The sequence below is a fragment of the Trichoderma camerunense genome, assembly GCF_050948025.1.
Source record: "Trichoderma camerunense strain CBS 138272 chromosome Unknown V8C40scaffold_27, whole genome shotgun sequence".
Classification (NCBI taxonomy): domain Eukaryota; kingdom Fungi; phylum Ascomycota; class Sordariomycetes; order Hypocreales; family Hypocreaceae; genus Trichoderma; species Trichoderma camerunense.
This window is the reverse complement of record NW_028145343.1, coordinates 122,108-147,187: the sequence shown is the minus strand read 5'-3', so window position 1 is coordinate 147,187 and position 25,080 is coordinate 122,108. Positions and strand designations below refer to the sequence as shown.

Genomic DNA, 25,080 nt, shown 5'->3' with positions numbered 1-25,080 from the left:
TCATTTGAACAAGGCTAAATCTCACTCACACAAAAAAGAGAACCAAACCAATACAAGAAAAATCAAGAGAAAAAAAAGGAAATCTTTAGAGGGAAAGAATATGGATAGATAAGAAGAACAAGAGAAAAACAACAGTAAGCCACAGAGCCCAAGATATTCCACAACCGAATATCCACATTGCGTGGATTCCTTCCCAAGTCCCCTTCCCCCCCCAAAAATAGAAAAACGCCTGTAAATGCTTTCTTTTTGCGTCAACGAGGACACAACAAAACTCAAGGAAATAATGGTATAAGCAGATGTGTTGCTTAGTTCAAAAGAAAGATGGCATGCTCAATCAAAAGCAAGCGTATATAAAGACAAACAAGGTCGAGAGAGCCGTATATGTATTGGCGAATATAATGAAATAAGAGTAGGTGAGGCTTTAATCCGCATCGTCGCCAAGGGCTGCGGCGGGTGGCCTCACTGAGTCGGAGATGTGGCGGCCGTAGCACCACTCATCTTCTTCGTCCAGGCCATCCTCTTGGATCAGATCCAGCATAACCTGCTGGTTCCGTTTAATGTCCTGCGGCCGCTGTACAATCTTGCGATCCATAATCATGGCCTCGGCTGTTGTCAGCCAGATGCCCTGCAGTGATGGGAGGTCCCCTAGTAGAGTCTTTGCCTGGTCGCGATCGAGAGGTGCCATGGGCGCATCGGCCGAGAGACTGGTGTCGAAGACGCTGTATGGCATGAATCCGCCGTTGTGGGTAGAGTCTACCGATCCCCACGGGCTCCTACGGCCGCCTTCGCTGAATGATGTCCGGTGCGCAGGCCGATCGCTGCTTGTTGACTTCTTCCGTCCAAAGGCCTTCAGTCCTAACCTGCTCTTGGCAGAGGCTTCGCCAGCGGGCTCCTTGGTGAGAGAACCGAACCAAACATCGACAGCATTCCGTCGGTTGTTGTAGCCCTTTGTTTCCCACAGCCTCTCCACCTGACGAAGACCACCAAGGCACAAGATGGCCACATGGACTTCGTCGGGTGGTCTCTCCCTCAGATAACCACGCAATGATCGTTCCACTCGACCGACATATGTCGGTGGTCGCAGGCGGCGGCAAAAGGACGAGATGATGAGAGGGAAGACCTCATGGACCCTGAGCAGCGTCCGGTTGTCGTACATGTTCATGATTTGCTCCTCGATGGGGTTCACCGTGTATGGCTCCTTTAACAATCCGTTGCCGTGCTCAGCGATGTATTGCAGGTGTAGTTTCCTGTATGTCTCGAAAAAGTGGAAGACGGTGAAAAGCAAGGGTATCAGTCGTCGGCGCATACGCTCGTGTTGTGGTGCAAATGCCAGCTTCTGGGCCTCCGTCTGTCTTAGGAATATGTCTTTTGTAATCCACTCGCACATCAAATATGATAGCTTGGCCGCGACATGAAGACGATGCCACAGACTACACAGATAATGGAAGTTGATGTCGGCGGAGTTCTCGGGTACGGGATATAGACGAAGAGCATATGCGGGTATTTGGTTATACAGATGATGTCGGACGATGGGTGTTTCGTTTGCAGTTATGAGTGCGTGCCATGATTTCGAGGCTAATCGGAGGTTAAGAATATCTGTCAAAGGGAGGGATGAGATGATTTGGAGCTGTAATTCGCTCGGTAATGCGATGAATAGTTGATCAAAAGGTATGCTAAAAGAAGACAAAAAATAACTCTAGTTAGTAATCAAGATTCTTGGGAAATACCTGCCGACGACGAGAGAATAAAATTTTGGGATGAAAATGACGAACCTTTTCCGCGTCGACTCCGTAGAGGCTCTTGAAGGTAGAGTCGCCGTGTGTTCCGCATCGCTTTTGGAATGCTTTGTGCCTAGCTTTTGTCGAAAACTAAGGAAGCGGCCTTTTTCGCGTTTCAAGTCGGCGGGCTTGAGGGCGTCGACATCCGTGGGCTTCGATGACTCTCGCAGCGGCAGGATAAATCTCGAGACGGTCGCCGTCGCCGTCGTCGTGGTACTGGATTCCGCATGATCCGCCTGCTGCTGCTGGCGGCTGGCGTGGAGTTGGCTGAGCTTCTCAAAGTAGCGCTCGGAAGCGAACTCTGTGAGGTGAGGCGGATCCATGGCGGCGACGCGGCGCTGAGGCTGGGACTCAGCCATGATGGGCGATGGAGGCGAGGTGAACGAGCGACGAGATACAAGATTCTATGGGTGACGAGCGGCCGCGGCCAGCTCGGGGAGTTGAAGGCGTCTCTATTGTTGGACGCAGGGAGAGAGCAGTCGTCTTAACATGGCGGGGATTTGTATGGCGAAGCCGCCCAGTAGGGGAAGAGAGAAGAGGGGGAGCGAAGGGGAGCGAAGGATTGCGGCGAATGGAAAGGCGACGACGACGTTGGTTGGCCGTCAAGGGCAGCTTCGTCTCGTCTCGTCTCGGTTCGTCCTTGTGTCGTCTCGAGTCGTCTCTGAGCTGCGTCTAGCCCTGCCGTGTAAACGATGTATGAGTACAAGTGCGAGTATGCGCAGCGACGGATTTGGCGCGGCGATGTAAGGCGGAAGCGGGAAGAAAAAATCACAGGCCAGAAGCTACTCGTACGCGATGGAAAAAGCAGGGCAAGGCTCTGGGCAGAGGATGAGAAAAATGAGGGTGGGAGTGTAGAGAGGAATTGCGATAGGGAAGAGAAGCTGGCAAGGCATGTGTGGGAAGGACAGTGGAACACGTACAGTGGAACAGGGCCCGCTAGCAGCCCGCTAGGTGGGAGTCGGGGATCGCCCGGGGCATTTGGGAGCACTGTTTGGGGGGACGAAGCACCAGAAGCACAGCGGAGAGAGGGCGAAGGAAAAGGGTCCACGGAGCCTCTTGCACCCTTTGCAAAATCGCAATGGAAGGGCGAGGGAATGCCGGTGCGCTGATTCGCCCAGGCGGCCGTTTGGCCGGCGTAATAGTGGAGCTGCTGAGGAAAAGGTGCTGGAGCCAGCGACCCGAGCAACGTTGGGGGCTTTGGCACACAGTGCGCGCACGGCCCCGGGTGCGCTGCGGAGCTCCCCAAACAAGGCCTGCTTGAAGGCTGCAGGGCCACGGCCAGGCTTGCCAGGGTTGCCCCGTACAGTATGCCGTCTGCCTTGGGGCAATGTCCGGGGCATCTGGGGCTGGCAGCTTTGGGGAGGGGGGGAGCCGCTGTCTTTGGTACGTACTCCGCCAACCCGCTCTCCAAACGACGCCTCTCAGGCTGTCGCTCTTAGCAAATCGGCCCTCTGTGGGCCCAGGGCAGTCGGGCCGCACAGTAGCGCCGCGAGCGTATCCGCACGATGGCGAACCCCCATTGTGGACAAGGCAAGGGGAAAGTCGTTCCGTGGGAAAGCTTCGGCTAGGGGTCGCGGTACCAAGGCTGCAGCTGGCCACAAAGTATCAGTTGGTCGTGCGCCATGGGCCGGGCTAGCACGACCCTTACCCCGAGGTACTTTCTTAGTGACCTCTTGGTACTCGCACTTGCGTTCGTCGCGTGCGCTGCTGAGATTTCGAAAATGGCATTTAGCCGAACGCGGCCAAATCGCGCTGGGTACGGAACAGTGCGCAGAACCGTGCGCCGCTCTATCAGCCCAATCCCTCGGTGTCGCAACGTGTTCGGAAGCGAAAAAAGAAAAGCCCCAAGAGGGGAAAACGAAAAATAGTCGTTGCGCTTCTCGACGACGCTTCCAATCTTCTTTTCCCTTACCGAACCGCCAGCCTCGCTAGTCCAACAAGAGTCGTAGCGCTGGGCTGGCTGGCCATATGTACGAGGTACTTACATACAGCACAAGTTCCCTCGTCCTTGCGTTGTCCACATTGATTGATTGCGTGCGTTTGCGTGTCCCACCTTTGGATCATTTCGGGCCACTATCGCGATCCACAGCAGCACAGCATCCCCGAGGTGGTCGCGGCTCCATTTACCAAAACACACTCCATAGAGATAAGAGTTTCGGGGCTTTCAAATCTGTTGCTCTACCGTACATACAGACACAGGCACAGGCAGTGGCGAGGCGGGCGTTTTCTTGGTCGTCGTTGCGTCAACAAGCAGGTTTTGGTTTGCATAGCTGTGCTGTACTCCTCGTATTGCTGCGCGACCGTGCGTCGTGGAGAGGACGGCAGAGGAGAGGAGAGGAGACAACAAAACAACGCACACCACTGCTCTGCTGCTACGACGAATAGGGCACGATGCCCCCCGGATGTTACGAGTGTCTTTTTCTAGCTCCATGCGTGTGAGAATCAATCACGTTGTCTGCCTGATTCGCACATGGCGCCGTTCAAGACCTTACATACGCATACTCGTACATACATACACCCGTACATACGGCAAGTGTTACTCGGCTCCAACAACCAACTCGATTCTATCGCCGACGACCATTTTCCGAAGGCGGGATATCGAGCGAAATTGGACGGAAAGGCCACGCGGACTTAAGGTGGTCTGCTGTATCGTACACACAATGGTCTGCTATCTATCCATATCATCTCCTGTCATTGTCGTCCGCTGTTTGGGTTAGTTGGTCCGAAGATAACATACGAGCACAGAGCAAGCAACTGTTTGGTATGACCATGACCATGACCATGACCATGCTGATGGCAGTCGACACACGGCGCGCCCGTTGCTTTTGAGGCCACGGCTACCTGGACGGAAAATGCTCGATGCCCTGCTTTCACCACTCTTCCGCGCGCCCAATATTACCTACCTGTATGCCGTGCGGTACTCCAACCCGACATGCATGGATTACTCTTGTCCATGCATCACGAAGCCAAAGTTGCGCGCTACCCATCATGCTAGCCGTGGCGTTGCCGCCGTCCGTCCCGGCCGAATTCTCCCTCGTTAGCGATGGAGATCAAGACACGGAAACATATGCGTCAATGCTCCGTACACTACGGATAGGGCTGGGCGTGTGAGCAAAACTGGGCTTGAAATAAGAAAACCAGCACAGTGGTCTTTGTCAGGGCAGTGTGGGAAAAACAAAAGACGAGACAAGAGGGAGGAGGCCACCGCGGCCCTACTCCGGCCGTTCTGGTGTCTCATGGAATTGTCGATCCAAACACGAGAGGACGAGACTGCAGCAGCAGAGAGGTGAGTGGCCCAAGCCATGCCTTACCCCGACAAGCAGCTCCCCACACCCAACCAGGCCTCAATGTCATTGGGAAGACGTTGCACAGCAAGGTGATGGCAGTGAGTGGTGCTACGTCGCATTTCCGTGCATTTGCCTCTGTTGCGTTAGAGGCCATGCCAGCATCACGGAGTTGGCGCCGGTGAATTTGCTTCATGGCGGCTCGGTAGATGGGGCTGATCACTTGAAATCACGGAGGCATCAAACAACTACCGAACCTTGTGTCTTGCTCCCCAGTAGTATAGCAGCAACCTGCCCAAATTCGTCAATGTGAATGCCCAAAGTAGGAAGCAAGGAGGTTCCCCCAAGTGGACATGATGTGCAGTCGGCAAGATATGAATCGCGCAGAGGCAAAGAGAAAAGCCCAATCTTCTAGTGTGGTGCCTATGACGCTTGGCGCTGCTTCGGCCGTCGCTTTCGCCGACAGTACAAACTTCGATAACAAAGACAACACTTGCACTCTCTCTCTCTCTCTTCTCTCTTCTTTCTCTGCACTGTTTGTTTCTTTTTTGTTTCCGTATTTTTTCCTGGTCATAATACTACCGTACCGGCATTAGCCCCTTACTAGCTAGTATGAGCAACTCATTGAAATGCCCTTTGCATCGCCCGCAGCAGCACCGTGGCCGTTTCGGATTCCCGACTGTGGCCCCGGCATCGACCAGCGATCTTATCAAACCCCCGTATTTTCTTTTGTCTTCCCTGCATTTTGCAGCCCACGATCCGACAAATCGGAGCAGCTCCCAGGCCCCATCACGTGATGCTCCCACATGCCTTTCCCTATCTTTGTTGCTGCTGCTACCAATTGGATCGCGGTGACGTCGCCCCCAAATCTACGTGATGGCTGCCCCGAGATTGTCTGTCCTATCAAGCCGCCCCCATAAATTGCATACCTGCGTCGGGGAGCTCGGAATGGCGCCACGGCAACAGGCCGGAAGCACTGGCAACTCGACGAAAACTATCCCCTGGCGTGCGAGCAACAATAAACTTGGCGCTGGAGCGGTAAGGCAAAGAGACAGAGAGAGTCGAGAGTCGAGAGTAATCAGGGAATCATGCTGCGTCGGGATTACCTCACCATCGAGCAAAATGCTACCCAAGACGGGACCCTTGCTTGCGAGCCTGCTTGCACTGTGCTGCCTGTGCCCTTTGTGTGGTTTTGAGGAGAAATTACTTTGCAGCGATGCAATCCTGTGGCCAAAAGCACGGAGCCACGGCTTACCAGGATGGCACAGTAGCACCGATCCGGAGCTGAACCAATCTCACGCAACATTAAAAAAACAAAAAGGCAAAAGCACCAGCGTCCGTCAGAGTCGCAGCCAAGGACGTAAGAAGAAAAAGAGAAAAAGAGACCCTCGAAACGCATGTGAAAGGTGAAGCCGTACTAGGCATAGGGGCCCTGCAGCACGTCGCAGATTCAAATCTCGCCTCGTTCGAAGGACCGATACGGTCAGCCTTTCCAACTTCCGCATTGGAGGTGCTCTTTTTGCTCTTTTCTTCCCCCATGCAGGGCTCCAATGGGCTGGTGGTTTCTCGGAAGATTTCACGTTCTTTTTTGTCCTTTGCACCAGGGATTGTCCAGCACTGGAACGTACGAGTCCACTCGGATGCTGCCGTGGGGCCTCGATTTTTTCCCTTTTTCCTGCTGCTTGTGTCTCCTGATGAAACCTCGTTGAAAAGAAGCTGTGCCACCCCGCTGTGAACGTCGCTTGAGTCTATTGGCAACCCACAGAGTAACATTCATGGGTCTCGACTGAACTGTAATGCTCCCTCCGAGCAGGCAGACAATCAATCAATCAATAGCAAACATCTGTCGGAAATATTATCCGAGCGTGCATGAAAAGCGCTGCCCTATCAGAGACCCAAAGACTCAGCCTCCGCTTTTCCTCTCTGTCTCGGGCGGACTATTTGCGCGTCTTGGTCGTAGCCTCGGGAGCCCACCTTTGACGAGAGCATTGATTGACACTGGGCCGGTCCACGTTAATCTACGGGGCACGTGGATAGCGGCCGAGCTTGATGAGTGGGAAGCATTGCAATCTCATGTCAAAGAGGTCGTACTAATTTTCTAATTCTCCGCGCTGGCTACGAAGTACTACCGAGGTAGCATTCGCGTTCATCATGACATCTTGCAATGGGGAGAGCTTCATCGTCGACAGACAAGTGGCTTCATTCTTTGCTATGATGCTGCTCATGTTTAGATCGTCATTTGACTTTTGAGGAGAAACGGAGCACAACCGCCTTTATCCGAACAATTAGCCGGTCAAGCCCGGAGCTGAGCATATTTGATGGCACATTTCCCATATTGCTCGCACATGGCCGCCGGGTTCGTGCAGAAACTGCCCGCACCAATACGGAGCACTTTGCTCACAAAAGCGCAGAATGGCGAGATCGGGAATCGCGGCTTCATTCCGGTGGCTTTTACATAAAGAGCTTCTAGAGCCAGCTCGCGTATGATTAGAGTACGGTAGCAGTAGCAAATGGACATGAAGCGCCCTCTCAGCTGATGCGGTAGCCGATAGGCACTCTCGGCGGTTTTCGGTGGCGATGTGGGGATTGGGGGGATTGGGGGGATTGGGGGGATTGGGGGGATGTCACGGCGAAAATGCATCAATTGGTGTAACAATGCCCGTGCTGTAACAAATATTGCGCTTGGCTCAAACAACCAACTGAACAAGACAAAGCTGGACATTGCCTCTCTGCCCGCTGACTCAGCAAGCATCCTGCAGCGTAGGCTGGAAGGGAACTGGCTTCTCATTGTCATGCACGGTGCTGCTATTAATAACCATTTTGGTTGGAGCTGCAGAAATGGAGCCGCACCAGTGACTGATAAGCTGCTTAAAATAGGTGACATTTGCTCATCACAAGCTGGAGAAAAAGCGAATAAGTACCTCTCATGGCTCTGTGCAGATATCGTAGATACAGAGAAGCAGATGCTGTAGATGTGCGATGAAGCTATCTAGAACATACTACTGAACAGAGATGGGGGGACACAGAGTCATGGACAGTCTAATAGCTTTGTTCCATCCCATCTCCACTGAGTCTAAGTTAACCTCACCTCTATCAATGAGCAGGTATTTCGGACTAGACCTCGGTCTTTTGGAGGGGCTCGTGTCGTCTCAACCTGGCCCCTAGATTGCGATACATGTACTCACTTGTACATACTCGTACAAGCATCGCCAAGAAGCAAGACAGAGCGGCGCGAGCACCAGTGGATATTCCCGTGGGAAGCCGCAAAGGAGAAAAAAAGACCAAAAAAAATGAAGTAATCCCGTGGAGAGAAAAAGAGAAGCTGCTTCACGCGGTTACTCGCAAGTAAGGCAGTGGCACCTGCCGAAGCTCCGCACGGCCTAAACCCCGACCCCCTCTTCCAATCAAGTCAGCAGAAAGGCACAAACTCGAATCTCCTCCATCCACATAATCGCTGTCCTTGTTTAATCTCTCTGCCACAAGCCCGCCTCCCGTGAGATCTTTCGCTTCCCCAGAGAAAAAAAGAGCAGCGATCATGTACTGGCCACTGCGACCCTAACGGACAGACGACGACCACAAAAAAAAAGTAAACAAAAAAAAGATCCTCCGACTCATTGCCCCGAGTGTCACCGAGCCCCCGGGCGAGCGGACATTGCCGCTACACATCACTTGGGACCTCTGACCCAACGAGCCTCTGCCGTACGGGGATTCTCTTCTGTTGCCCTTTATCAGCATTCCTCGCCATGGACCCATCTTCGGGGGCTTCTCGGCCGCCTGCTGCTGATGCTGAGCACGAGCATGAACTCAGGCAGCATGACGCCGAGCCTGACCTTGGCCTTGAGCGTGACCAGCAGCAGGAGGAGCAGCAGCAGCAGCAGCATGAACCTGAGCAGCAGGCCCATCAACAGCAACAGCATCAACCTCATCCTGACAGGTTAGTTGCCGTCTCGCCCGCCGCCGTCGACAGCGCTGTCGTCGCCAGGGACGATGCCGAGGACAAGCTTCTCACAGCCCCTGACGCAAGCTCGGACACAGCTCCTGTCGCAACCCATTTGGCTCGGTTCGAGTTTAGCGATCGTGGCACCAAGATCTTGATGGTCGAGTGGTATCCTGGCGCCGCCGCAGCCCCCACCCCGTCCGGTCAAGATACGACGAATGCTAGCGTCGACGTCGTCTTCAGTGATAAGGCCGGGCCTCAATCTCATGACACTCATGCCGACGATGCATTAGCCGCGCCAGCCCAGCATGTCCCCGTACCCTCCAGCCCTGTCGTCGACGCTGCCGTCTGGGAAGTCTCATGGGCCGGCAAGTCTACCTTCCTGCCGGCCAGAGATACCGACGAGGACGATACCAGGCGTCGGGTGTACTTTATGCTGCCTTCTGACGTACCGGTGCCCGCCACGGTGACGATTGCGCGTCCTGGACGGCCCAGCCTGATCCTCAAGCCCCTGCCAGCCATCTTCCCCGAGCACTTCCAGGCGGAATCTGGCCCGCGGGGCGTCTTGCACACGATATGGGCCAAGAAGCGCCTGAGGGAGCTGGAGCTCGAGATGGAGGCCGAGATGAGGGCAAACGCTGAGAGTGTGGGCCTCGAGATGGCTCTGGCAGAGAAGCAGTGGATCGTGGACAACTTCTTACGTGCTCCTCCGTCTCCCACTCCTACTACCATGACCCCCCGCTCTCCCGTCACTGGACGCCTTGGTGACAAGCTTAAGGGCTTGCGCCTGGCCACTTCGCCGGCAGATTTGGTGCCGAGCCCAGCAGGTAAGCTCCCCCTTCTACCCCCTCCCCAGAGAAAGCATCTCATACATATGCATATCTCATGCGGTTTGTACTCGTGATCTCGGACTAATACAAAGTTCTCCCGAAACAGCAAACACCTTTACCAGCCCCGAGAGCCAGTCCCACATGCTGTCCCCTCTAGGAGGTGACATTGCCGTGTCATCCTTCGCGGCCATTTCACGCAGCCGCCCAACCGGCCCGATGTCCCTTGATGCTGCCCTTCAAGGCAACGCAGCTCCTCTGCAGCAGCAGCCTGAAGGCCACGATGCCGAGGAGGATCTGTTTGCCCTGCCCATGAGCCCCCGAAGCCCAGACATGATCAAGAGCCCTTTTAGTGCCTTGGGAGGTGGCCTGGGCCTCTGACCCTGTTTGAGACACACAGCGCTTTTTATTTTTCTTGACAAGGATGAAAGAGACTTTTTGAAAGAAGAAGAATTCCAGATTCCCAGCATTGCATAGCCTGTTGTCAACATTTGTAACATTGATACGATACCCTTGAACGCAATCGTTTTTAGCAAGGCCACATATTAGAGAGACAGAGAGTCCTTGATGATAGACTTTGTTTTTTTTACATTTCTCTGTCTAAGCACAAAAACCTCAACATGTATTATCCACTACATAGATAGTAGCGTCCAAAAATTGTTGCTTCCAAGTGAAGCTAAATGAAGCTTGATATAAGTTAAGATTCCAACAAAATGACTTTATACTCGTACTTGCTTGTATAGAGTTGACTATACTCTTATGTAAAGACGAGTCCCAGATATCAAACCCCCTTTACATGAGACATCATGAATCTAACGAGAAAGTAGAAGCTCTCCTATAGGGATTCTATTTTATACAAGTCATCCGTCTAGTTACGAATCATAATGTTCGTCAACGATGAGAGAGTACACACCCAAAGGTGAGGCCACATAAAACCGCTATTTCCACCCAAAAAAAACGCCATATTTCGCTTCCCAAAAAGCACAATTCTACCTCCAACCACCCACACGACCCTCATCCCAACGCTCCTTTCGCTCCTGTCTCAAATAAAACTGCGTCTTCGCCTCCCTATACCTGCGTATCCACTCCGCCGCCTCCCTCTCGGACGTCTCCCCGCCATCAACGCCGTCGCTATCCAGAAAACTCTCCTCCATGGCCTGGCAGACGAGCCCCTGCTCCTGGACGCTCTGGCCGAGCAGCTGGTAGAGCGCGGCGGGGCTGAAGCGGGCGAGGGCGTGGTCCATGTCGACTTGCTTCTGGCGCCACTGGCGCTCGAGGGCGTGCATGGAGAGGAGCTGGGCCTGGGCGGCGGAGCGCTGGTTGGCGAGGCGGGACTCTTGGTCTGCGAGGCGGGCGGCGAGGTCTGTGTTGCTGGAGAGGGCAGAAGCGAGGGCTTGGTGGGAGGCGAGGAGGGAGGGGTGGATGGCGGAGGGGGAGTTGGTGAGTGCGTTGAGGAGGGTTGGGCTTGTGAGGATATCGGCGATGTCTTGCTTTCTATTTTACGATTAGCAAGCTTAGTTTTCCTCTGAGGAGTCAGGATGAAGCTCACGACTTGTCTTGGAGGACTTGCGGCAGCCACTGGTCGCCCGGATCAGGAATCTCGGCTGCTGCTCGAGCGACGGCGGGCAGAGGAGGCGGCGTTGCTCCGGCTGCGGAAGAAGAAGAGACGCCTGGGATCACGGCGGCGCGGTACTGCTGCCCCGCTTCGGAGAGGGAGGACGGCGGAGGCGGAGGTGCGCCGGAGGCTGGCGTGCCGATGCGGGAGGGCTCTTGGCTGCTTGGTTTGGGGGGGAGGATGGGAGGTGTTGGGGCGTGAGAGTCGGGCGGGAAGCTGGACATGATTGGAATGCGGAGGTCGGGTTGGGTGAGGCGGTGAGAGTAGAGTGAGTGAGTGAGTGAGAGTATGAGGTTGAGGTTGGGGTTGGAGGTTGAAGCTATGACGGAGCTTCGTGGTGGGCTGGAGTCAGTGCGTAGTTACATAGTGGGCTGGCCTCGTGGCTGGTGGGACTGTGGCGGCACTAATACGAACTAACTCTATTACATCTTCATGGATGGCTTTCTATGTCTAAATGAATGGGCTCTTGTCAGGTACAATAAATACTATGTTCTATATTGTACAGGACGGATCAATGGATTATGAGCATCAGACGAAAAGGAAAAGAAGAAAAGGAAAAAGATTAGCTTTCATGTGAGAATAAGGATAAGAGTCTTCAGCGTTGACTCACCCTGTCTCAAACTCTGTTTCGCTTTGATCTGTTTTGATTCTCCCGATCCGGCTGTCTGTATCTCAAGACATGAACGTATAAAAGTCAAGTCTGGAATCTTTGTATGTTTTACAGCTGACAGGGTTGTCTCATGATTATTTATAGAGTATGCCATGAGGCTGTTGTGTGGACTTTGTGGGAGGGCTTGTAGTCTTCAACACCAAAATCTGCTACGCAGCATGGTTGTAGCCTTCCATAGAATTCTGAAAGAATTCTAGCTTCTAAAGCAAAAGACTCGTTTCCTCTAAATACACTTTTACGAGATACAAAGCAAGGAAATATCACCCAAGTGCCTCTTAAATCTCTAGCTCTTACGCAATGGCGGGGAAGACGGTTTGCACCTATCTCTGGAGTGGTGTGTACCTCATTTGTGAACCGCAGTTCATTGGAAGGCATGCGACATTCGCGTGAATTTAACCGGAAGGATTTCAATCGAACAATCATAATACTACATAATGCAGACTACACAGTTGAAGATGAACAGAACATACTCTAAGCTAACTTGTGCGATGTAATTAGCAACTAATCACCGAGTGCAGGGTAGCTACCTGTATCTTGTCCATGTTTTGCGTCTCATCAGGCGCTATTCTCCCAGCCAGATACCATAACCTAGAAGCACTTTCTGTCTTTAGCAATTATAGCCCATGGTGGCTTATTAAAGCGGTCGAATGTTAAATCCCAGCAGCAGCTGAACAAAGATGAAACCCTCACACCGGACACCGGAGCGGAATCGTTGCCTCGGTCCTTGCCCATCGTCTCGATCTATCTGCGAACAGACAATGCAGCAGCCTACATTGGAATGAACTGCTTCAATCGCCCGCCATCCTTGTCGCATCAACATCATCGTAAGGTTCGAGATGAATGAGGCATCAAATGCCGACCGTTCGCCTCCGTCCACTAGCTTAGCTCGTCCGGAAGGGCCCGAAGATCAGTGGGCACATCGGCGCCCTTTTCTTCAGCTCAGCTTCTCCGCGTTTTGCCTCCCCCTCTCGTTCCTTCGCCATGCGCATGCGCATGTGCCTCCATCGGCCGAGGTTCGCCCCGCGATCTCTCATTTATATAGTAGTTGCTGCTCTTAATCGTAACTCTTGCGCTTCTCTTTCGCCTGTAATGAGTCGCGATTGTGAATTCGCGAGTGAATGAACCTCGTCGCTTATGCTTTGATTTCTACTTCCGACAAGCTCCCACGACTTGGCTTGGATAGCCCTCTAACCTCCATCTTGTGGTCGAGTGCCCTTCATGGCTCGAGGTTAAGCCACATATTCAATCAACAGTAGACATAGTTATAATCGATATATCGGCTTCAACCGGAGGCGAGTCTACCATGGGCTTCATCGAACTTCTCTTGGAGAAGTTCTCTATCACGAGGTTCTTCCTCACCACAGTCGGCGTGTGGACCGCAATATTCATCGTCGGGCGCATACGAGAACACCAGAAGATCAAGAGCCTCGGCAGCTATGGCCCTTCTCTAAAGCCCCTTCTCCCATTTGGTAAACAGTAGCATCTTCTACCGTCTTGACACAGAAGAACCGATCTGCTAACCTCAATATCTCATAGGACTGGATTTCATCTACTACGGAGCTCGCGCCACATTCCGCCAGCAGACCTTTGCGCTATGGAGAGACGTCCTCTTCTCCCAATTCTGGACCATCGAGATGCGTGTCCTCAACGAACGAGTCTGTTTCACCGCCGACCCCGAGAACATCAAGGCCGTACTGGCAACTCAGTTCCAGGATTTCGGCAAGGGGAAGCGGTTCCACGATGAGTGGTACGACTTCCTCGGCGATAGCATCTTTACTATCGATGGCGCCCCCTGGCACGACACCCGCCAGCTTCTGCGGCCGCAGTTTTCCAGAGACCGCGTGAGCGACTTGTATTGCTTCGAGAAGCACGTGCAGGTATTGTTCAAGGCCATCGCTAATGGCGGTCCGTTGGATTGGGAGACTCAGCTCGTTGATCTCTCCCGGGCTGATGGACGGCGTGTCGACATTAAGGATCTCCTTTTTCGATTTACGCTCGACGCCTCCGCTGACTTTCTGCTGGGCACTGACTTTAAATCTCTAACGTATGGACATTCTAGATTCGTGCTACGTCTCTTTCAAGGGACAACAAAATAAAAGTTGATGCTTGGCTGACCACACTTCCCCTAACACAGAAACCCTCAGCACACCCTGATGAACTCCTTCAACGAAGTCCAACGCATCCAAAACATCATGGTCCGCACCCCCCTGATGGGCTGGTTCATCTCCAAGGAGCCCTTCTACTCCGGCATCAGAGACATCGAAAACCTTGTCTACCCCATCATCCAGCGTGTGCTGAGCATGACCCCGGACCAACTCGCCGCACACACAAAGTCCGACAGGGACTACACTCTTCTGCACGAGCTCGCCGGCTTCACCCGCGACCCCAAGCTTATAAGGGACCAGATCTTCGCCATCCTGCTCGCCGGCCGCGACACCACCGCCTCAACCTTGTCGTTTGCTATGTATGAGCTGAGCCGTCACCCAGAAGTAGTCACTCGTCTTCGCAGCGAGATCCTCTCCACCATCGGCACCCACCAGTTGCCCACTTACGAGCACCTCAAAGAAATGTCCTATCTCCGCGCTGTCCTCAACGAAACGCTCCGTTTATACCCTCCCGTCCCATTCAACGTCCGCGTCGCCCTTAAAGACACGACCCTCCCCCGAGGCGGCGGCCCCGACGGCACTTTACCCCTATCCGTCCCCCAAAACACCAGAGTCGGATACTCGACCCTCGTCATGCAGCGCCGTCCCGATCTATACCCCCCAATCTCGGAAACTTTCGCCGACCCGGCCATCTTCAGCCCCGACCGCTGGGCAGTCTGGCATCCGAGGCCGCACGAGTTCATCCCCTTCAACGCAGGTCCGCGCTTCTGCCTCGGTCAGCAGTTTGCGCTTACGGAAATGGGATACACGTTGTGCCGCATCTTTCAGCGCTTTGACCGGGTCCAGAGCTTCATGCACGAGATTGATGGCGGCGAGCTGCAGTTGAAGACGGATATTGTGCTGACTCCGGCGCAGGGAGTGCATGTTGCCTTTTGGGAGGCTAAGAATGACAAATGAGCAGATATACCACCAACTTGTAAAGAATAAAAAAGAAACAAAAAAGAAAGAAAGAGCGAAAGGAAAAGGCAAGAGGTGGCGCTGGATCAGCAAGCACTCGAGGTGGTATGTATAGTAGTAAGCACTTAACCTTCTCCCCTCCTTTTGTAAAATACATAATGTACCTAGCTGTACATCCTTCACATGTAAATAACAGACAACGAGCTCATTTCGAAAGCTTATCTTCACATCACAGCTCGTAGATTCCTTGGAACAGTTCCCAATCTCAGTTTGTATCTACAACTTGTAGCCATGCAAAGATCGCAACCTTAGTGTCCGCCCTGTGTTAAATCCATTTCAAAAACAAAAAACCATTTCCATCATCATACGCCTTAGCAATCTCCATCATGCAGGTTCAGATTCCATAAACAAGTCATCATAACTCCTCTCACTTCCTCCCAAAGCTATCCTTGACGGCCTGGCCAAACCTTGCAATCGCTGTGTTCATGTTCTCGGGGCTAGCTGCAGCAAAAGTGGCACGGAAGTACAGGCCCGGCAGAGGAGCGTCCTTTTCGGTGGCAAACCATGATCCTCGGGCAACGAGCACGCCGCTCTTGATGCACGAGTCGAAGATTTCCTGCTCAATCTCCTCGAGGCTGCGGGTGCCAGCGCTGGGGTGCTTGGTGTGGTCGATAGTAAACCACAACTAATGACAAGAGTCAGTTCCTTTCGATTTTGTAGTAGCTTGAGGGGAAGAAAAAGGTATGGTTAAAACTCACAAACATGCCGGCAGCAGGAGGCGTCCAGCTGACGAGATCCCGCGGCAGGTTATCTTCGCAAGCAGCCAGCAGGGCGTCTCTCTTCTTGGTGTATTCCAGTCGCAGGTTCATCAGCCATCGCAAATAGCCCTCATGGCCCCATGTCTCATCCAACAGCTTGTGGACAATGACTTGCGAGAAGCCACTTGGTCCTTGGCTGGCGACCTCGGCGTGACGTTGGTATCTTTCGACAATCTGCTCCGAGGCGACGATCCAGCCGAGACGGGATCCTGGGACCAACACCTTTGAAAGAGAATCCATTCGCATTACTCGGCCATCGACATCCATGCTGACGTATGTGGGGATAAGAGATGATACGAATTCCTCAACATTGTTGGGTGCAGGGGCGTCGGGCTGGCCGCGGCCTGTGTAGGGCTGCATCTGGAGGAAGTAGTAGGGCTCATCTTCGAGGATGAAAATGTCGTGCTTTTGCGCAACTCGGTAGATGGCCTGCCTCCTCTCGAGACCTTGCGTTGCTCCGGTTGGGTTCTGTCCCGAGGGGACGGTGTATAGGAGGTGTGGCTTTCTGGATCCCCTAGCCTTTGCGTCCCAGTTGGTGAGAAGCTCGTCCATGGCCTCGGGGATGAGACCTTGGTCATCGACGGGGATACCAAAAGCCTTGACGCCTAGGGGAGTGATGGTCTCGAGAGCCGTCGAAAAGCTAAAGTCTTCTGTCAAGACAGAATCGCCGCGGTCCTTGTCCAAAAACATGCGCAACGCCTGTTCCAATGCTCCGGTACTGCCAATGGTCTGGCAGATTCTCCAGTCTGCGTAAGGAGGCTTGCAAACGATCTCAGTGTGTTCAGTGAGGAATCGAATCATCTGAGCAGATCCCGTGGACTGGCCATAGTTGAGAGCGATGGATAGATCGTAGGTGCCGTCACGATCGCGGACGTCGTATTTGCCGATGGTGACCCTTTGTCCGTGAGCAGCTGTTCCCTTTTCTGAAAAGTCTGGCGGCATAGCGACCTTCATGTCAATTTCGTCAAGAGGGAATAGCTCGCTGGAGGGCAGGCCGCCGCCAAGGGAGATGAGTCCGGGCTGTTTTAGGTGCTTAGCAGCTTGTTTGAGAGAGCAGGGCTCCCTCGATTTGCTCTCAGCACTGAGGTGGTCTGTAATTGTCAGCTAATGAACAAAAGCATTGATGTACATGCTTGATATGTCTATGACATACTGTCCCATCTTTTCGCCTTTGGTTTTCCCGTTTGCTATTGGGAAATAGCAGGTCAGCTTTGCTCTCTTACTTCTATTATAATTGTGTCACACTTACAGGCCCCTTGAACATATCACTGTCAGATGCCGCAGCAATACCTGCTACCAACTTTCCCGCCTTGGCTCTTCTCGCGGCAATCTCGCTGAGTAGTGAAGGCGCATAGTCGACTTCGTGTGTAGCCGGCTGAGCTGTGGCAGCTGCTTCTGCGCTGTTGAGGCTTGATCTGGTGTGTAGTGATCTAGCTGTGCGGCTGGATATCAAGGCGACGCTGTGGCGAGTGGCTATCAGGGCCCTGAGGCGGGCAGCTCTTGTGATGGGGAGCATAGTGGCGGCTTAGATGACACTGGAATGCTTATAGCCTTGTCTGGTGCGTATGTGTGTATATCAAGCGTGAGTCGCCACTTGGTATGTGCTTGATTTCCTGTACGAAGAGGCAAGACGTCTGGTAGGAAATGAGGTCACACAGACTGTGTTAATAAGAAAAAGGTATTGACGATAGTGTAGCACAGTAAGTGCAGTGCTTGTACAAGAAGGTATGAAGAAGGGAAAGGGAGGTGAGCAAAGTAGAGGTCTGGAAGGCGTTTGATAGCGATACACTTGCATATGCATCTCCAGCCCCTCCAACCCATTTCCCCAACCCCATATCGATAATGCAATAAACCCGGCCTAGAAGCATTTGTCAACCGCTCCATAATTGGCATGTCTTTCCCCCATTAGCAGCGAGCTTTTACGCGATAGTTGGGGGACCGGCCGGCCATTTCGGGGGAGGCGCCGGGATCGGGGTTCCGCCGTTGGTAGCCGCGATTCTCAGCGACGGCGTTGGCGCTTCTCCAACTGCGATCTGACCCGCTAATTACGTACTTGTAGGCTGGTGGCGCGCCCTGAGAATAACATGAGAAGGGATCTGGGTGGGCTATCTTAGGTGAGTGTGTGGGATACTGCCTACTTGGGCAGTAATCTTGAGATGTGAGCCGACAACTTTGACATCCGACAGCGGCAGCTGATTATCTATCTGCGGAGCATGTTTGACCTTGTGTATAGTGCGGAGAAATATGATAAGATAGCAGCATAGTATCATATCGGAAGAGAAGATGGCTGATTTAGGTAATTTCTTGATGCTGAGCTCTGGATTAATGCATGTAGCAGATAATATAGGATGTCAATGATGAGATAGTACCTGGGTACCTACTTACACTTGCACATCCCGGCATTTGATGGACCTGGTGCCCCTGATTATCGGCGTGGCGGGGGAGGCTGTAAGAGATGATAGCCGGTGAATTCATTGGTTCATCTTGATTACTTAGATCTCAACCGATTCTGTAGGCTGATGCTAGCTCTGACTGGGCATGCTTGGGTTGGAGTTGAAGATGGGAGACGGACGACACGGCACATCACCAACGGATTCCTCTACGGTACAACAGCCACTGGTTACTACTTGTTATTTTTTTGGGACTTATTATGATAGATTGATGATTTGATACTTCACTAACGTTAAAAAAATACACAACATGCAGCCATCATCACTTTACAACAGGTACAAGACCAGATTCATCCAACTCCTCACTGCTTACATAATGCCGACCGAGCTCCCCATGTGACGGAACCTCCCTGCAACTTGCCCATGTCAAACTCATGGCCTCACCAGCGAATTCTCTCCGCATCGCAGCAATCTGGCGCCAATGAGCCCAGCGACCCTGTCATGAACCAGCAGTTTCGGAAATGGTTGAGCATTTTGAGCATTTGTGCTGCGTGAACCCCCGACAGCTGACGAGACTGGGCTTTCCGCCATGTATTGGCCCATCGGAACTCCGCGCGTCCATGCCACCAGCAGCAGCAGAGCTTCGGATGCCAACATCTTCGTTTCTTACGATGGCCTGCAGAGCCATTCGGGATCGTCTCTAGCATCGCCCCAGCCTGAGCCCCTTGCGCGGCCCGTCACGGCGCCGCAGCAGGACGAGTCTGACGATGCGCTGCCGCCTCCAACTCCCATGACGCCGAAAACGCCGGCTGTCAAACCCGTTGAGCGCTACGAGTTCTTTCCAGATGGCGCTTCTACCAAGAGCCAGACGGCCGATGATGGAAAAGTCCCCGTCAAGGATCCGGTGCTTGCGTTGCGCATTGCCCGCACCGGCCAGATGTTTGCCGTCATCACGGCAACGTCCATCACACTCTGGCAGACCAAGGCATGTTCAATGCCATCTAAATCACTTGGCCGGCTTCATTGGCTAACCTCCCCCAGCCCGCAGTTGTTCTCGCATTAGTTGTTCGATCCGAAGCGTCCTTGGAGTCCTACGGCACCAACGTTGACCTGCTGCTGCGCCCCGATTCCGCTATTCTCGTGGTGCATACTTCCAAAGGATACCTCATTACTTACTCCATAGCGACCGACGGCGAGTCGAGAGTCTATAAACCACATTTTGCAAACTACCACAACGTACAGAGGAGGAAACAGAGCTTAATTGGGCCGCAATCCCACCTGCGACCCGATCAGATCCTTTGGGGCCCGGGCGAGGGAGGCGGGGTTCGCGATGTCAGCGTACGGTTCCGCATGGTTATCAAGGTGGACGCCGGCATAGAGAGTGCTCTCGCCCTTGATGATGAGCTAGTTGTTGCGACAAGGAAACCTGCGGCGGTGCAATGTATTCGCTGGACGCCCGACAGCAGCGGAAACCAAACGAGAACAGAGATTTTGAGCCGCATGGGCTGGGTAGAGAAGAGGGCGTCCATTGTGGAAATGACCCATGACCGGCCGATGAATTTGACCACTTGGATCACGAGTGATGGGCGAGCATATGCCGTTCAGCGCCAGCAACGCAAAACGACAGCCGAAGAGGACCCCGACAGCCCCGAGGCAAAACGACTCTTCAAGGGACACTGCTTCCATATTCCGCAAGAATCGAGAGGACAAGCCGTACGCGCAGTCATTAATGCTCGATTTTCGCTCATTGCTGTTGGCTGCTCGGATGGCGCAATTCATGTATACTCAGTCAGGGATTACGAGGGCAACATTGTGTATTCCCACGCCCATCGCATGCCCTTCTCAACATCAACGGCCGGCTCCTTTACGACCTTGACGTACTCGCCCGACGGATACTGCCTCTTTGCAGGCTTTGAAAAAGGATGGTCTACCTGGAGCATGTTTGGCAAGCTAGGAAGCAACAGTTTTGGAGCGGAACCCAGCATATCTACTCTGAATGGCGAACACTGGCTTTCAGGGGTCAAGGGCGCAGTCTGGGCCAGTGGCGGTTCCGAGATTCTCCTAATAGGGCGGCGGCATGAAGCCGTATGGTCGCTTGAGATGGCCAGAAATGCCATCACTGGCTGTTACAACGAGGCCAATGTCTTTCGCACTGTCCTACAGACGCCGACTAGTGTCATGATATACCGAGGTTATGACCTCCCTGACTTGACAAGCATATCGGCCGAGCCCTTTTTGTGGCATACTTCAAGAATTCCATCATCATACCTCCTTAACCAGTGGCCCATCCGCCAAACAGTCATTTCCCCAGATGGACGCTATGTTGCGGTCGCTGGTCGCCGGGGATTGGCCCACTACAGCGTCAACAGCGGACGATGGAAAACATTTACTGATGAGGCGATGGAAAACGCCTTCGCGGTCCGGGGAGGCATGTGTTGGTACCAGCATATACTGGTCGCCGCAATAGAAGATAACAGGACGTTTGAGCTGCGGCTGTACTCACGCGAGGCGGCGCTGGACAACTCCCATATCCTGCACACCGAGCGTTTACCTGCTCCTGTGGTTCTAATCACAGCATCTGGTGAAGATTCCCTCCTCGTCTATACCTACGAGAATCTCTTGTACCACTACATTTTTGTCCCGACGACCGGGTCAGTTCGTCTCGTCCAGGTGGGCCAGATTGCATTTCACGGAATTGTACGGTCCCCTGCCAGAGTCCGAGGACTTAGCTGGATCTTGCCAGACAACCAGCTCAGCGACGGAGATCCTTCCCAGGATGTGGCTGTTGCATCTGTTCTCTTCCTCGTCGATGGCAAGCTAGTATTGCTGAGCCCGTCACTCAACGAAGAGGGCCAACTCAAGTACGATATGCGCATCATTGCACAGAACGTAGAGTATCATGTGAACATGCGAGACCAGCCGCCTCTAAACGTCAGCCACTCCCTCGAAGATACCCAGCAGCGGTATGGACCACCAGCTCTCCGTGATTCCCTCTGGCTTTTTGATGGCATGGAGATTAAAGCATGGGCCGATATCAACGAGCTTTTGATGGCAGCGAGTGGGGATAACGGCGGGAGGGAGTTACCAGCGCCGGTGTCCGTGGACGTTGACTTTTATCCATTATCCATCCTGCTGGAAAAGGGCATCGTTCTTGGTGTAGAGTCAGACTTGGTGCAGCGACGCGATGTGAACTTTTCCTTCTTTCACTTCGCAATCAGGGTAAGTCAACATTGCTCTGGTAATGATAATAGTTGCATTACTAACGCCTCTTTTTCTTCTGCAGACTCACCTTGTTCTACCAGATGTGTTACGGTTCTATCTTGGCAACAACATGACGGTCGAAGCGGCGAACTTGTCTCAGCAATACGAAGGACTGGAGTATTTCTCCCATGGTCTGGAGGTGCTCCTTCACCGTGTGCTGGATGAAGAGGCAGACACTTCGCCGAAGCCGGAAGATGCTGTCTTGCCGCGTGTCTTGTCTCTGCTGTCATCTTCTAAGGAGTACCTTGACATCGTGTTACAGTGCACAAGAAAAACGGAAGTCCGGCAATGGAAGACGCTCTTTGCCTATCTACCGCCGGCGCAAGAGCTGTTTGAAGAATCACTGCAAAGAGGGTCGCTCAAGACGGCGGGCGGATATCTCATCATTCTGCATACGTTGGATGAGCTGGACGCTTCCCTAGAACAGTCCGTCCGAGTTTTGACCAGGGCAATAAGAGAAGGCGATTGGGAACTGTGTAAAGAACTCGCACGATTTCTAGCTGCCATGGATGAAACCGGAGAGATTCTCAAAGAAGCCATGAAGATGGCCAATGTGACTCAGGTGCCTAATCCAGATGGTATCTCAAGCAGACTCGAGCTTCCGGTAACGGGGCTGGGATTTATTACCAATGGACGCAACAAGAATGGCAGCGACGACGAAACGGGATCTGATATACGGTCCCCTAGCGATGCTAGTAGCATGGGTTCGACTATCAGTCCGTTGGACGGATGAATGATAAGATGAAGGCGCACACAGGGACGCTGATGGGTGCATGCATGAGATGGATATTGATCATTACGATGATGGGTGTATTTGTTTACTTGTTTCTTGTTTGTTTTTTTATTTTCTTAGATGGCTGTCGTCTTTTATGGGCTTGAATTGGCGAAACGGATGAGATGCGGGATTGTTTTGGGTAAAGAAGGTAAAAAAGAGCAACAGCCTGACGAGATGTATAAAGGATATACATTCTAGTGTATATATTGCCACCTTTCTTGACAAACAAAGTAGTACTTGGTCTATTATGTGACCTATTAGGCTAGATGAGAGCTCCAAGAGTCATCCATGAGCTGGGATACTCCTTGTCCCCTGTCCCTTGCGTGAGCTTCATGTTGTGTTATGGCGGCTACACGGGCCTTAATCAGTAATGGGAAAGGCTGTATCCGTAAGTGCTGGTTTAGACTTATGAATACCTAACTAAAAAATCAAGTAATTTTTCAATTTCTTTCTTTTCATATATCTGAGATGGAAATAACACGGCTGAATCATTTGTCCTCTCCTTAACCGCAGCTCAGTTACAGCGTTATCGCAGCCATACAGATTAGCCAGCCCAGGCCTCTCTTTGTTAGCACTGGCCACTAGCAACTGGCCCAGTCACGTTATCGCCCAAGAAACAATCCCGCACCCCCACCATCAACCGCCAACCGCCATCCGCTCCCAAAAGTCGAGATACTCACGGCCTTGATTCCTTGCCCTCGCATCCCGCGCGACTCTTCCCCAGGAATATCGAATCCTCTCGCCCTCGCCTCACGGGCATAATCGCGGTCCGACCCTGCAATTATCGCCTCGCCCCGACCGGCTTTTTCTCCGCCTTCTTTGACGCTTGCTGCCTGGTGCTGCAGCCTCGTCTACCTTTCGCAGCTTCTATCTCTTTTGCTGCTTCTTCTTCTTCTTCATCTCTGCTTCTCGTGTCCCTACGATGGATGACTACGTGAGCGAGTCCGATAGTGACTACACCAGCTATTGGCGGGACTGGGTGAGTTGCCTTTGCGTTTCTACAGCTTGTCTATCCGCCCTCCATCTATCCCTTCCTATCCCTTCCCTCCCATCCGTAGCCCAATGCAACGCTCTATGGGCAGCAATAAACCCCTGCTGGTGCATGTCCAAAGCCACAGAGAGGAAGACGCGATGCCATTGTGATACCAAACCAAGAAAATGAGATGAAAAAGGCACTTCAGACCAAAGCAAACAGACAAAACTAACACGCTGCAGTTCATCTCATCTAGAGGCAACGAATACTTTTGCGAGATCGACGAGGACTACCTGACGGATCGCTTCAACCTTACTGGTCTCAACACCGAGGTCCAGTACTACCAGTATGCGCTCGATCTGGTGACGGATGTCTTCGACCTCGACTGCGACGATGATATGCGCGAGACCATTGAGAGCTCGGCCAGGCACCTGTACGGCCTGGTGCACGCGCGATACATTGTCACAACACGCGGCCTGACGAAAATGGTATTGTCTCCCCCTTTTTGCTTTCATCTCCCCTGTGTAAAAGTCCGATCTGTGCTAATCGATGATTTCTTGAATCAGCTCGACAAGTACAAAAAGGCCGAGTTTGGAAAATGCCCTCGCGTCAACTGCCACTCCCATCCCCTCCTCCCCATGGGCCTCTCCGATATCCCCAACCTCAAACCAGTCAAGCTCTACTGCGCCCGCTGCGAGGACCTCTACAACCCAAAGTCCTCCCGTCACGCCTCCATCGACGGTGCCTACTTCGGCACCTCCTTCCACAACATCATCTTCCAGGTCTACCCAGCGCTCATCCCCTCCAAGAGCATCGAGCGATACATCCCCCGCGTCTACGGCTTCAAAGTACACGCTGCCGCGGCCCTGGTCCGGTGGCAGGACCTGAAGAGAGATGACATGCGAAGGAGGCTGCGCAAACTGGAGATTGAGTCTGGCTTCAGAGAGGAGCAGATGGAGGAGGAAGAGGAGGAAGAAGACGATGATGTCGAATTCGAGGGAGTCGATGGAAACAACAGCAACATGAGGCTGATTGAAGGACCTATGTGAGCGAGATGGGACGGAAAAGAAGGGAAAATGCAAATTCACACACCTGAAAAAAAAAAGGAATAAGGAATATTATTTTTCATGGGGAAATGAGGAAAGGACTGAAAATTTTATACACAAGAGAGCCATGATGATCATGCCTTTACGCGACCTACCCACGCTCTAGCTCTCCTTGTTATTCCTCTTCTTCGCTTTTCAGCTTTACGCCATTCCATCCTTTTCTCTCTCTTTCGACCCTCCTCTACAAGGCCCCTTTTTCTTTGATTTTGTTGTACGGACAGGCGTTCGGCGGCGGCGGCGGCGGGGGGAACAAACCAAGCTCTGGCTTTTTGAATCTCTATGTACGCATTGATTTTTTGCCCATTAAACTAATAGTATATGTCTTTCATATTGTGATGAACCTGACGCCTAACTTGGTTCTTGTCCCAATCTATATGATGGCCTACGAGGTGGATAGGGTGCTATAAAGATTGTTGTAATAATTGTTGATATTGGACTGGAAGTGTACCTTGTCGCGAGGATTTCATTCGAAAAACGTTCTCCCCATTTCTTAACCGTGCCACATAATTCTGTGGACACACCTTCAAGCATCTCAACTTCATCACGAATGTCGGGATGCTACAGCCAAGTAGACGGAATTTATA

At 52.7% G+C, this 25,080-nt stretch overlaps 7 protein-coding genes across 7 annotated transcripts; 4 read left to right on the top strand and 3 right to left on the bottom strand.

The window, feature by feature from the left end:
- Positions 1-212: 212 nt before the first annotated feature.
- Positions 213-2,303, bottom strand: V8C40DRAFT_129898 (F-box protein). The gene is made up of 2 exons (XM_083211048.1): positions 1,773-2,303; positions 213-1,673 (listed from the first exon to the last, which is right to left on the bottom strand). Exons 1-2 carry the CDS (start codon positions 2,135-2,137, stop codon positions 422-424), a joined length of 1,617 nt encoding a protein of 538 aa, XP_083067637.1. The 5' UTR covers positions 2,138-2,303; the 3' UTR covers positions 213-421.
- Positions 2,304-8,702: 6,399 nt separating this feature from the next.
- V8C40DRAFT_129835 (uncharacterized protein) lies at positions 8,703-10,511 on the top strand. The gene is made up of 2 exons (XM_083211047.1): positions 8,703-9,826; positions 9,936-10,511. Exons 1-2 carry the CDS (start codon positions 8,806-8,808, stop codon positions 10,205-10,207), a joined length of 1,293 nt encoding a protein of 430 aa, XP_083067636.1. The 5' UTR covers positions 8,703-8,805; the 3' UTR covers positions 10,208-10,511.
- Positions 10,512-10,666: 155 nt separating this feature from the next.
- On the bottom strand, positions 10,667-11,764 carry V8C40DRAFT_258262 (vacuolar protein sorting family 37 protein). The gene is made up of 2 exons (XM_083218679.1): positions 11,376-11,764; positions 10,667-11,320 (listed from the first exon to the last, which is right to left on the bottom strand). The coding sequence occupies exons 1-2, from the start codon at positions 11,663-11,665 to the stop codon at positions 10,816-10,818; spliced, it is 795 nt and encodes a 264-aa protein (XP_083067635.1). The 5' UTR covers positions 11,666-11,764; the 3' UTR covers positions 10,667-10,815.
- A 1,528-nt stretch (positions 11,765-13,292) lies between these two features.
- Positions 13,293-15,416, top strand: V8C40DRAFT_129804 (cytochrome P450). The gene is made up of 3 exons (XM_083211046.1): positions 13,293-13,580; positions 13,648-14,155; positions 14,246-15,416. The coding sequence occupies exons 1-3, from the start codon at positions 13,415-13,417 to the stop codon at positions 15,171-15,173; spliced, it is 1,602 nt and encodes a 533-aa protein (XP_083067634.1). The 5' UTR covers positions 13,293-13,414; the 3' UTR covers positions 15,174-15,416.
- On the bottom strand, positions 15,243-17,740 carry V8C40DRAFT_258258 (pyridoxal phosphate-dependent transferase). Its single transcript, XM_083218678.1, has 4 exons — positions 17,241-17,740; positions 17,145-17,178; positions 15,932-17,082; positions 15,243-15,858 (listed from the first exon to the last, which is right to left on the bottom strand). Exons 1-4 carry the CDS (start codon positions 17,505-17,507, stop codon positions 15,601-15,603), a joined length of 1,710 nt encoding a protein of 569 aa, XP_083067633.1. The 5' UTR covers positions 17,508-17,740; the 3' UTR covers positions 15,243-15,600.
- Positions 17,741-18,809: 1,069 nt separating this feature from the next.
- V8C40DRAFT_258255 (RIC1-domain-containing protein) lies at positions 18,810-22,715 on the top strand. Its single transcript, XM_083218677.1, has 3 exons — positions 18,810-19,366; positions 19,423-21,600; positions 21,665-22,715. Exons 1-3 carry the CDS (start codon positions 18,971-18,973, stop codon positions 22,373-22,375), a joined length of 3,285 nt encoding a protein of 1,094 aa, XP_083067632.1. The 5' UTR covers positions 18,810-18,970; the 3' UTR covers positions 22,376-22,715.
- Positions 22,716-23,339: 624 nt separating this feature from the next.
- Positions 23,340-24,439, top strand: V8C40DRAFT_271015 (casein kinase 2 regulatory subunit CKB2; the record flags this gene model as incomplete). The annotated part of the gene is made up of 3 exons (XM_083220239.1): positions 23,340-23,396; positions 23,633-23,878; positions 23,957-24,439. The coding sequence occupies 3 exons, from the start codon at positions 23,340-23,342 to the stop codon at positions 24,437-24,439; spliced, it is 786 nt and encodes a 261-aa protein (XP_083067631.1).
- Positions 24,440-25,080: the final 641 nt, after the last annotated feature.